Genomic DNA, 12,324 nt, shown 5'->3' on the forward strand with positions numbered 1-12,324 from the left:
GGAAAGAAATTTGTGGCAACAACCTGACTAGAAGAAGGGAGAGGTTGATAGGGCATATTCTGAGACGTCAAGGGATCACCTGTTTAGTTTTGGACCGGAGTGTGCTGCGTAATAATTTATAGAGGGAGACCAAGTATAGTATGCAGGTTCAAATGGATTTAGGAAGCAGATTTAGACTTGCACAGTACAGAGTAGCATCAAACAAGACTTCAACCTGAAGACCACAAAAACGTGCTTACGCTGACCTACGGGTAAACAGTGTGCGGTTACCTTGTAGCCCCTGAGGTTATCCACGACGCAAGCCATGACAGCGGTGCCGCCCACCGTCACGGTCACGTTCGGGATGGGCTCAGCAAACCGCGGGTACAGCGACTCTGAAACAAACATATCACACACATGCATACAATGATCAATATATACATGTTCTGTATTGTAAAAGTACAGAATATCTCGACAACACCGTTTCATGAAGTCTTCTCTTGATTCTAGAGAGTAAACTGGCTTGTAGGAAGGAAAATTAGGTGTTAATGTCCCGTGGTCATTAGAGCCCAAACGTGTATGGTACATGGGTGAGGAGGTAAGTCAGCCTACTACATTTCACAGTTCATTCGCCGTAGCCGATGTCTGAAATGCACGAACATCCACTGAAGCGCAAAAGAAACTGGTATAAGCCTACGTATTCAAAAACAGGGATATGTAAACAGGCAGAAAACGGCGACGAGGTCGGCGACGCCTATATAAGACAACAAGTGTCTGGCACTGTTGTTAAATCGCTTACTGCTGCTATCAAGATTTGAGAGACTTTGAACGTCGTGTTATAGTCAGCGCACGAGCGATGGGACACTGCAACTCCGAATAGCGATGAAGTGAGGAATTTCCCGGGTGGCCATTTCGCTAGTGTACCTTGAATATCAGAAACCCGGAAAAACATCAAAGCTCCGACATCGCTGCTGCTGGAAAAAGGCCGACGAGAACGGAACAAACGACGACTGGAGAGAATCGTTCAACGTGACACAAGTGTAACCCTTCCGCAAATTGCTGCAGATTTCAATGCTGGGCCTACAACAAGTGTCTGCGAACCATTCAACGAAACATCCCCCTTCTAACAGCCGTGTACCGCAAGTCTATCGAGTAACGGAAGGTTCCAAATGATTGGAAAAGAGCGCAGGTAGTCCCAGTCTTCAAGAAGGGTCGTCGAACAGATGCGCAAAACTCTGAAATCGATCTGTTGTAGAATTTCAAAACATGATTTTTGCTCCCGTATCATGTCGTTTCTGGAAACCCACACTCTACTCTGTAGGAATCAACATGGATTCCAGAAACAACGATCGTGTGAGACCCAACTCGCTTTATTTGTGCATGAGACCCAGAAAATATTAGATACAGGCTTCCAGGTAGATGCTATTTTCCTTGACTTCCGGAAGGCGTTCGATACAGTTCCGCACTGTCGCATGATAATCAAAGTAAGAGCCTACGGAATATCAGACCAGCTGTGTGGTTGGATTGAAGAGTTTTTAGCAAACAGAACACAGCATGTTGTTCTCAATGGAGAGACGTCTACAGACGTTAAAGTAACCTCTGGCGTGCCACAGGGGAGTGTTATGGGACCATTGCTTTTCACAATATATATAAATGACCCAGTAGATAGTGTCGGAAGTTCCATGCGGCTTTTCGCGGATGATGCTGTAGTATATAGAGAAGTTGCAGCATCAGAAAATTGTAGCGAAATGCAGGAAGATCTGCAGCGGATAGGCACTTGGTGCAGGGCGTGGCAGTTGCCCCTTAACATAGACAAATGTAATATATTGCGAATACATAGAAAGAAGGACCCTTTATTGTATTATTACTTGTTAGCGGAACAAACACTGGTAGCAGTTACTTCTGTAAAATATCTGGGAGTATGAGTGCGGAACGATTTGAAGTGCAATTATCATATAAAATTAGTTGTTGGTAAGGCGGAGGCCAGGAGGAGATTCATTGGGAGAGTCCTTGTAAAATGTAGACCATCAACAAAAGAGGTGGCTTACAAAACACTCGCTCGACCTATACTTGACTATTGCTCATCAGTGTGGGATCCGTACCAGAGGAGGTAGAGAAGATCCAAAGAAGACCGGCGCGTTTCGTCACAGGATTATTTGGTAAGCGTGATAGCGTTACGGAGATGTTGAGCAAACTCAAGTGGCAGACTCTGCAAGAGAGGCGCTCTGTATTGCGGTGTAGCTTGCTGTCCAGGTTTCGAGGCGGTGCGTTTCTGGATGAGGTATTGAATATATTGCTTCCTCCTACTTATACCTCCCGAGGAGATCACGAATGTAAAATTAGAGAGATTCGAGCGCGCACGCAGGCTTTCCGGCAGTCGTTCTTCCCGCGAACCATACGCAACTGGGACAGAAAAGAGAGGTACTGACAGAGGCACGTAAAGTGCCCTCCGCTATACACCGTTGGGTAGCTTGTGGAGTATAAATGAAGATATAGATGTAAATTCAACGCCTCCCCTGGGCCCGTCAACACTGACGCTGGACTGTTGATAAGTGGAAACATGTTGCCTGGTCGGACGAGTCTCGTTTAGAATTGTTTCGAGTTGATGGTCGTGTACGGGTATGGAGACAACCTCATGAATCAATGGACGCTGCTTGTCAACAGGGGACTGTACAAGCTGGTGGCGGCTCTGGGCCGTGTCCAGTCGGAGTGGTATGGGACCGCTGATAAGTCTAGAAACGACCCTGACAGGTGACAGGTACGTGAGCATCCCGTCAGATCACCTGCATTCATTCATGTCCATTGTGCACTCCGACAGACTTGGGCAATTTATAGCAGGACAATGCGACACTCCATACGTCCAGAACTGCTACAGACTGATTCCAACAACATTCTTCTGAGCTTAAACACTTCCGCTGGCCACTAAACTCCACAGATGTGAACACTATTGAGCATATCTGTGATGCCTTGGAACGTGCTGTTCACAAGAGATCTCCAGCCCGTTGTACTCTTACGGGCAGCCATGCAGCTAGTTCAGACATTAGTCGGGTCCTTGCCACGTCATGTTGCGACGCTTCTGCGTGCTCGCGAGGGTCCTACAAGATATTAGTAAGGTTTACCAGTTTCTTTGGCACTTCAGCGTGTTTTCCTCCAGTGCTGTACTACATTGGTTTTCCCCGACTACTAATCACAGCTTTGACTCTTTGCTACCGACCCCCTTTTGCTCTTTTAATTCTAGCGTATTAGCACTCTGCCGTGTAGTGCTAATCTAATCATTCGCTTATCTGATTCAGGAGTTGAAATAGCTCACGTTTGCATCCTGACCAAGACTCAGGTAATGTATAGAAGTAATGTTCATCTATTCAGCTTGAACACAGCCGGTAAAGAAGAACAGAAGTATAAACTAACACAACCTCACAATTGTTGGTGGTATCAAGCGAAGCGACAGGTCCAGAGCCACTTGTTTCGCAGCACAGCTTGTCTCCTGATGTATCACAACGTCACTGCTGTTAGTAGCACTCCCCTCCTGGCTATCCATCAATCTGGTAGAATCAGATTACATCAAACGAAATTCTCTAAATTTGTATTTAGCTTATTATCTATAACTTTTCCAATTTTCAGCATACACTCTAATGTGAAGTGTAAATGAACTAGTCCAAGTTACGTAAAAGATATATGTGTGTATTAATTTTTGTCATTAACATATAATAGAAAGCTCAACTCTCGATGCATAGGATTAGGAACCGTTTCACAAACTGCCACCCACGTGTTTTCTGTAGTTTAACTTACAGAATTCTGTCACACTTGACACTGCCTTTTACTGTTTTGTGCAGACAGCCGGGTCCATCCAATACGCTCCTTTTCTTTCATTTCTCTCATTGGAACTCTTAAATTAGTAGCCGATTATGTTGCGGCGTAATAGCCCTATCAATAGGCCCCAGATACGTCGCAAATCGGGAGCAGTTCGTACAGCCGGAAATGTTTGTACTGTGGGAGGAGGGAGTGCAACGTACAACATACTAGAAATCCTGACTAGTGAGGGATGAGTGTGAGGATGGAGCTGCGTTTTTCTTGAATAACTCGGAAACCTTGGCCTCCAAAGATGTCGTATCCCAGTACAAAATTTAACTACATGAAAATTTCCTACAAAATGACGTTTCCATTTGTTCTATAGGACTATCAATATGGGCACAGCAAACGAGAGAATATGAAAACTTCGCACGTGGTTCTTGAAGGCCAGATATAGAATTGCAGGTGACGTCGGCAGGTGCAGCTGCATAACCATGTGTAGAGAATCCAGGTGGCGTTACTCGTGCGATTGCACGGAAGTGCTAAACATTTGCATATCCAAGCATTTATTACACTTCACTCCAGTTTCACGTTTGTTGCATGCCATCATCACAGAGTTGCAAATTTGAAGGATAGCACTGTACGTTGATATTAGGCAATGGTTATGCAAAACTGTGGTCGTCCCTGCTTCTGCTGTTCGTTACTACACATACGTTTCCAGAGATGAGTTTTTATAAAATTTTACACAAATTAATTTATTATAAGCTAAATTTATCACTTTCTGGTTAAATTTATCAGTTTCTAGTTTTACGTAAACTTAAATCACTGGTTATGTTTTACTGATAGTTGCAGCAGCGCTTTATGTCCACCGTTGGATTAAAAGGGAAAAAATCGCGCTGAACATTTTCCTGTTCGATATTTAACTACACTCTTGAGATTGTTTTATCTCCGCTTGAATATTTAACTGTTCTTGGAGATGCACTTTCATTTATGGATTTCTGGAATGCTTTTGGAGTTTCCCAGAGCGCAGTTTATTAAGTTACAGGCTGTAATCTCGCCCCTGATAACGTGGACTGCTTCACTTAGTTTCTGTGCATTGTTCGGTATGTTAACGTCTGATAGGCACTTATTTTGAAGATTTTTTTGAGGATGCCATGCCGGAAAAATTTGCAAATATTTATTGACAGCTGGACATAAATGCTATCTCGTCCTATCTGCGATCCTTCCATGGAAGATCGTACTAGGCTTTAAAAACCACACTGCGATTGAAAACAGGACACGCAGTGACCTTTCATTCGCTTTCGTGGAAATCAGTCACCAGAACTCCGTAGTATATTTCAAAAGAATTTCATTATTTATGCGTAATTCTTCCAAGCTGCTGCATGATACTTTTCGGCAGCTCCGTCCCTTTTCTGAATAAGGCGAAGGAAGTAAAATTTGTGCTCCATTTCAGAAAATTAATATTTAAATGAAAGAACTCCCCTTCTTCGGTTTCCGCTATATCTTACAAACAAACTTTTATTAACCTCTGAAAACAGTAAACGCGAAACGCATGTCGACATTCAGCGAGTTCTCGGAGAAATTATTTCGCTGGTATTTCATCACAGCTAGCTCTCCCCCCTGCTGTTCAACGTCCACGGTTCTCGGCTTTGCTGGAAACGGCGCCAACTCATTAGTATTATCTGTTTCTACACCCGTGCAATGAAAATTCACTCAAAAGGCTTGCAAAAGATTACTTGTTATTATATCATATAATAAGGGTACTTTTCATTAGGTTCAAGCCGGTTTGTGGAGAGCAAGAGGCCACTGTGTGGATTGTTCATACTCAGTCATCAATACATTGAAAGAAATATTTGTAGCTTTCAACTGTCCTCCATACATTCCTTTGCTCTGTTGTTATTCTTTTCTTCGGGAGGCGTTTGATAACCCTCGTTATCAGGCATCAGTATTTATATTCAAGTCGTTTAATTGAGAAAAACGTGTTAATGGATTATCCCGTCGCTTCTTGGTAGTACAGTAACCACAAAAATCATTTTTTTATTTTATTCCATTGATGTTCCGACTCGTTTGCCGCTGGTGGCATTCAATTTGTGTCTTGGACCAACCTCTTCACCTCACCTCACAGTAGCACTTGTACCCTACGTCCTTAGTAATTCGTTAAATGTATTTCAGCCTCTGCCTTCCACTACAAATTTTACCATAGTAGCATGGAAGTTACTTCCTCGTATATTAACACACGTCGTATCATTCTGCCCCATCTTCATCTCAGAATTTTCCACATGTTCCTTTCTTCGGCGATTCCGCGGAGCAGCTCCTCATTACTTAACAGTCCACGTAATGTTCAAGGTACTTGTGCAGCACATCTCAAACACATCTCAAATACCTCTATTTTATTCTTTACTCTTTTTACACAATCCATGATGAACTACCATACAGTGCTGCAGTTCAAACGTACAATCGCAGAAATTTCTTCCTCAAATTATGGCCTATGTTTCACGCTAGTAGCTTTTTTTTTTCCTCTTTGCTTCATTCGTCGTAGGTTATTTTGTCTCACGATAGCTGAATTCCTTCACTTATCTACTATGTTGTCACCAATTTTGATGTTAAACTTCTCACTAACCTTATTTCAAATGCTTCTCGTCATCTTCGACTTCCTTCGGTTTCCTTGTAAGAGGAATTTTTATTCACGTTCCTGAGACTAGCCACGTCGTCGGTGAATCTTATCACTGACATGCTTCAAAATGAATTTCAATCTCACTCTTGAACTTTTCTTTCGTTTCTATAATTGTTTCTTCGATGTAAAAATTGAACTATAACGGTGAAAGAGTGCATTCCTGTCATACACACATTTTATACAAGCTCTTCATTGTCGGTGTTACAGTCTTATTTTTTACCTCTTGGTTCTTCCACATATATTATATATATAATCTGTTTTACCCAATAGCTAACATATACCGTCCTTGAGAACTTGAAAGTCTTGTACCAATTTTCGTTGTAGAACACTTTTTTTAAGTTGGCGAATCCTCTGAACGTGTCTTGGATTTTCCACTCCCAAGCGCAACGTCAGAACTGTTTCCTGGTGCCTCTACCTTTCCTAAAGACTTTTTACTATCTTTGGATTTACGTGGATGATACTCTTCCTAAAGTATGATGGTGTACCTCCTGTTTCCTACGTTCTGTACACCAATCTGAATAGTCGAACTGTTTCGACTTCCCAGTATGACTTCACAAATTTCGCAGCAATATTATCTATCCCTTGTTGCCTTATTTGACCTGTGTTAAATTCTAATGTTGGATTCCCTGCGTCGGCCATTTCGACTCCCAGTTCTTCTTCTCCCCGTCACAGATGTTTTAATTGTCATTTTTTTCACCTATCCGCTCTCTCCTGTGTGCTTAACACTGGACTTCCGATTGCCCTTTCTTTCAAATTCCTCGAAATTTATATTAACTTTTCCATATGATGTTGGTTTGTGAGGCAATCAACTGTACACTCATCACCGTACAAATTCCCAATTTTCACACAATCTAATTTTTATGCAGTCAGTCTATCCGCTGCCACGAATGATGATGGCGATAATGAAATGATGAGGACCACACAAACACAGTCAACATTTTGCACAACTGCGATTCTTAAAGGTACCTCATTTGACGCTTGTCTGGTGTTCATTGATGGTAACAATGGAAGAACTGCATTTGATGCAGGATGCCTCACTGAAAACGTATTGAAGAAGACTGACAAAGCGTGTATTGGTAATTCTGAAATGTCAGTGAAGGATATTGCCAAAAGGGCACGACAAAGGATCAGACTAGAAGAAAAGGGAGCCCAAGGAAAACAAATGTACGGATGTGGCCAATATTAAGGAACCTGTTTATGAGACAAATCTTTTTCCTATCTCGCAACTTTCGTTTTTCAATATATAATAAATATTCACTGCTTAACTATTGCAGATAAAAAGGTAAAATTTGTTACGGATTTTGTACACAGTATGACACAACTTCCTGAAGTACAAAATTATTCAAAGAACATTACTGTAAAATTTAACCAAATTTTTGTGCAATAAAAATAAGTAAGCGCTACAATCACAAAATTGAAACATTTCCGCGAGCGTTCTGAGACTGATAATAAAAACCTGGTATAAAAATGGCTCTGAGCACTATGGGACTTAACTTCTAAGGTCATCAGTCCCATTGAACTTCGAACTATTTAAACCTAACTAATATAAGGACATCTCACACATCCATGCCCGAGGCAGGATTCGAAACTGCGACCGTAGCGACTCCAGACTGTGGCACCTAGAACCGCTCGGCCACCCCGGTCGGCAAAACTTGGTATAAAGCTTTGTTTATCTAATTACTAAGAATAGCCTCCCACTCTGTGAAAGTGATAAGTAAAGTGACGTTCATGTGATAAAACGTGTTCTAAAAGTATCAGAAAAGTCCTGATCAAATTATATCTGATTGAACTGTGTATCAAAGAAAAAATAACATTACATTATATGCGCTGTGCTCGTGTATTTCCTCATTTGTCCTCCATTAACGTTCATGAAATGTTTTCCAAACCAGTTTTATTTTACCCACTCCATTGATATATGTACAGTAGCAATTATACTATGGCTCCTCTCAGAAAAATTTTCCAACGATAAGATTGTCATGTTTTTGAAAGTGGAATTCTGAGTCGTCCTAATGGAACCTGGGTCGCAGAATTATGACGATGACGATCGCTTTCGTCGATACTGATAATGCGATAACGAAACAGATGTTTTGATGCTGCATTTAATCATGTATGTTTAATTTACATCCATTCAATTTTTCGCTTTCCTTTACACTGACAGGAAAACTTTGAGGACGGGTGCCAGGTTTGTCGACTTTCTCATGAATTAGTAATACTAATACGCCAAAACTTTCCAGATAACATTCAGAGTATTTCAGAAACATTTGTTTTACCAGTTTCTTCGGCATTACTCTTCTAATCAGCAGTTTTACAATTTCCGCTTTAGCGGTAAGTTTCTTTCGACAGATATCTTCTTTCTTGACACCTTGCTTTTTTGAGTAATTCAGTTATATCACGCCCTCGTGGTCCTCTAGAGATTTATTGCTTCAGCGTAAATTATTCTATCGGAAATACCTTTCATTTTCATCTAATCTACTTGTAGAGAGTCTTTTTTGCAAGCTAGACTCTAAGACAAAAAAAATGCGACGTGAAGAAATCACATTAAAGGGTTGGAAATCTGTAGGTGTGATGTAAGTACAGGCAAAACAAATGATTGAAATTTGAAAAAACTGAAAGATTTATTCAACAGAAAGAGCTTCACAAATTGAGAAACTGAATAAAGCGTTGCCAACCGCTTTAACTCATGCAAGCAGTCATGGACAGAGTTTCTGGACATTCTCCTGAGGAGAATAGCGCCAAAAGCTGTTCAGCTGGAGCGTTAGGCCGTCAAAATCCCAAGCTGACTGGACGGCCCTTCCCATAACTCGCCAGACGTTCTCAGCTAGGAAGAATCCGGTGGCCTTGCTGGTCAAGTTAGAGTTTGGTGCTAAACTGTAAGAACGTCGCGGATGACAAGTAAAGGGGTCTTGGTATGCAATAAAATGGCACCTTTGATCATCACATTTGGCACTAGACAGTTAGGTTGATATGCCAGCGCTGTGCGGTGCGTCTCCAGACACTTTTTCACTGGCCATCGGAGCTCATTTCGAAGCGGAACGCACTACTGAAGACAATTCAACTCCAATCAATGAGATTACAGGCGGATGACGTATCTGGAGAAGCCCTGGAAAGTGGTAGGATGTAAGCCTCACTATCACCCGTCATACGGCCCGACGAGCACGAGTGATGGTTTCGGGTACTATTTCATTTCATAATAGAAACAGTTTGGATGTCGTGCATGGTAACACTACAGCACAGTGGTACGTCGATGATGTTTTACTCCCCATTTTGTTGTCCGTCTTTACGTTTCAGCATAATTCCCACCTGTACATGGCGAAGTTTGTTCTTTTTGTTTTCGTGCTTGCCAAACCCTACCGTGGCCAGTAGGATCGCTGAATCTCTCCGCAACTGAGAACTATTGGATCATTACGGACAGGGATCTTCAACCAGCTCGAAATTTTAACAATCTAACGCTCCAGCTGGACAGAATGTGGTACGATATCCTTTAACAGGACGTCCAACCACTCCATCATTCAACGTCAAACCGAATAATTGCTTGCATATGGCCAGAGGTGGATGAACGTCTCACTGATTAGCTCAATTTGTGAATCTCTTTCTGTTGAATAAGTAATCAAGTTTTTCTGAAAGTTTAATCATTTTTTCCGCTGTGCTTACATTACAGATTTCCGTACCACTAGAATAATATATTCGTCGTGAGTCGTTTCTTTTTCTTTTCTAATGTTGTCTTGAAGTGTATTTCAGATTTTCGTTAGCATTCTTAAAACACTGCGTCGGAAAACGCCTCTTTTGCGATAGACAGGTTGTAATTTCTGTAAGCTATAGACGATTGGAGTATTATTCCACTATATTGCAGGATAGGCAAAAGTCCGAATAGGCTCCTATAAAGGTCGAACGGTGAGAGGAATCATAATAGAGTCTGGTGTGGGGCAATATCAACAACAGCAGAAAATGGTATAACGGGTGTAGGATTTGTTGTGATCAGGAATATAGGGCAGAGAGGGTGTTACTGTGAACAGCTTAGTGATAGGGTTGTTCTTGTCAGAATCGACAGCAAACCAACACCGACAGCGATAGTTGAGGTATGCATGCCGACGTCGCAAGCTGAGGATGGAGAGACAGAGACAGTATCTGGATAGTGGAAGGGTAATACAGCACCTAAAGGAAAATGAAAATCGAATAATTATTGGGGACTGGAATGCAGTTACAGGAGAAGGAATAGAGGGATTGGGACAAGGAATGGGACAACAGAAAGATTAATTGAGTTCTGCAATAAATATAATCTGGTAATAAGGAATACTCTGTTCAAGAACCACAAGATGTGGAGCTATACGTGGAAAAGGCCGGGTGATAAAAGAAGATTTCAATTAGATTACAGTCAGAAAGAGATTCCGAAATCAGACACAGGATAGTAAGTGATACCAAGGAGCAGATGTAGACTCAGATCACAATGTTGCAGTGATAAAGAGTGGCTTGAAGTTTAAGAGATTAGTCAGCAACAATCAATATGCAAAGAAGTGGGAGAGATTAGTCGGGAAGGATCAGTATGGAACGAAGTGGAATACGGAAGTACAAAGGGTTGACGAGATATGCAGGAAGTTTCTACGACTATAGATACAGAAATAACGAATAGCTGAGTAGCCAGAACAGTTGAAGAGGAATGGATATCTCTAAACAGTGAAATCACAGAAGTTGGAATGAAAAACATAGGTATAAAGAAGGTAACTGCGAAGAAACCATGAGTAACAGAAGAAATACTTCAGCTGATCGATCAAAGAGGGACGTATGAAACTAATCAGGGAAATTCAGGAGTACAGAAATACAAGTCGCTGAGGAATGAAATAAATAAGAAAAGCAGTAGAAGCGATAGTCGGAAGGACTGACTCAACATACAGAAAAGCCAAAATAACCTTGGGTGAAATTAAAAGAAAGGAAAGAGCGTAACGCGAACTCCACTGCTAAATGCAGATAAGAGAGCGGGTAGGTGGAAGGAGTACGTTGAAGGCCTCTATCAGGGGGAAGATTTGTCTGACGTGATAGAAGAAGAAACAGGAGTTGATTTAGAAGAGAAAGGTATCTAGTATTAGAATCAGAATTTAAGATAGCTTAAGGAGAACTTAAGATTAAATAAGGCAGAAGAGAAAGATAACATTTCATTAGAATTTCGAAAATCATTAGGGGAAGTAGCGACAAAACGACTATTTAAGTTGGTGTGCGGAATGTATGAGTCTGGTGACATACCATCTGACTTTCGGAAAAATATAACCCACAAAATTCTGAAGATTGCATGAGTTGACAACTGCGGGAATCATCGCACAATCAGCTTAATGCACCTTAGTTACTGACAAGAATAATATACAGATGGGAAAAGAAAATTGAGGATGTGTTAGATGATGATCAGTTTGGCTTTAGGATAGGTAAAGACACCAGAGAGACAATTCTGACGTTGCAGTTGATAATGGAAGCAAGGTTAAAGAAAAATCAAGACACATTCATACATTTGTAGACCTAGGAAAGACGATCGGCAATATAAAATGGTACAAGATGTTCGAAATTCTGAGGAAAGTAGGGGTAGCTACAGGGAGAGACGGGTGGTATACAATATGTGCAGGCCGGGGTGGCCGAGCGGTTCTAGACGCTACAGTCTGCCTTCTGTCAGGTGCCTTAACTGGAAACTAGTACAGAACAAAAAGCCATCTTGATGTACTATTTATTTTCTGAAAGCAGTGGCTAATAAAGATTCCTGTCTCCTTTTATTAAAGCAGCTGTCCAACCAGTAATTTTCTACAGTAATTTTTAAGTGTTTGGGCCACATTTTGGATGGGCTCGATACTTGTGGTATTGGCACCATTTTCTTTTATTATCTACTGTTCTGTCTTTCTCTGTTG

General features: G+C 41.4%; 1 protein-coding gene across 1 annotated transcript in view; it reads right to left on the reverse strand.

Annotated features, from left to right (window-relative positions):
• The window catches only part of LOC126310439 (lachesin-like), a 1,054,486-nt gene that overhangs the window by 126,828 nt on the left and 915,334 nt on the right, over positions 1 to 12,324 (reverse strand). Inside the window, exon 4 of the mRNA XM_049992112.1 lies at positions 271 to 374. Within this exon, the coding sequence (XP_049848069.1) occupies positions 271 to 374 (104 nt within the window). The remainder of the gene's footprint in view (positions 1 to 270; positions 375 to 12,324) is intronic.

This window comes from Schistocerca gregaria, chromosome 1 (assembly GCF_023897955.1).
Source record: "Schistocerca gregaria isolate iqSchGreg1 chromosome 1, iqSchGreg1.2, whole genome shotgun sequence".
Lineage (NCBI taxonomy): Eukaryota > Metazoa > Arthropoda > Insecta > Orthoptera > Acrididae > Schistocerca > Schistocerca gregaria.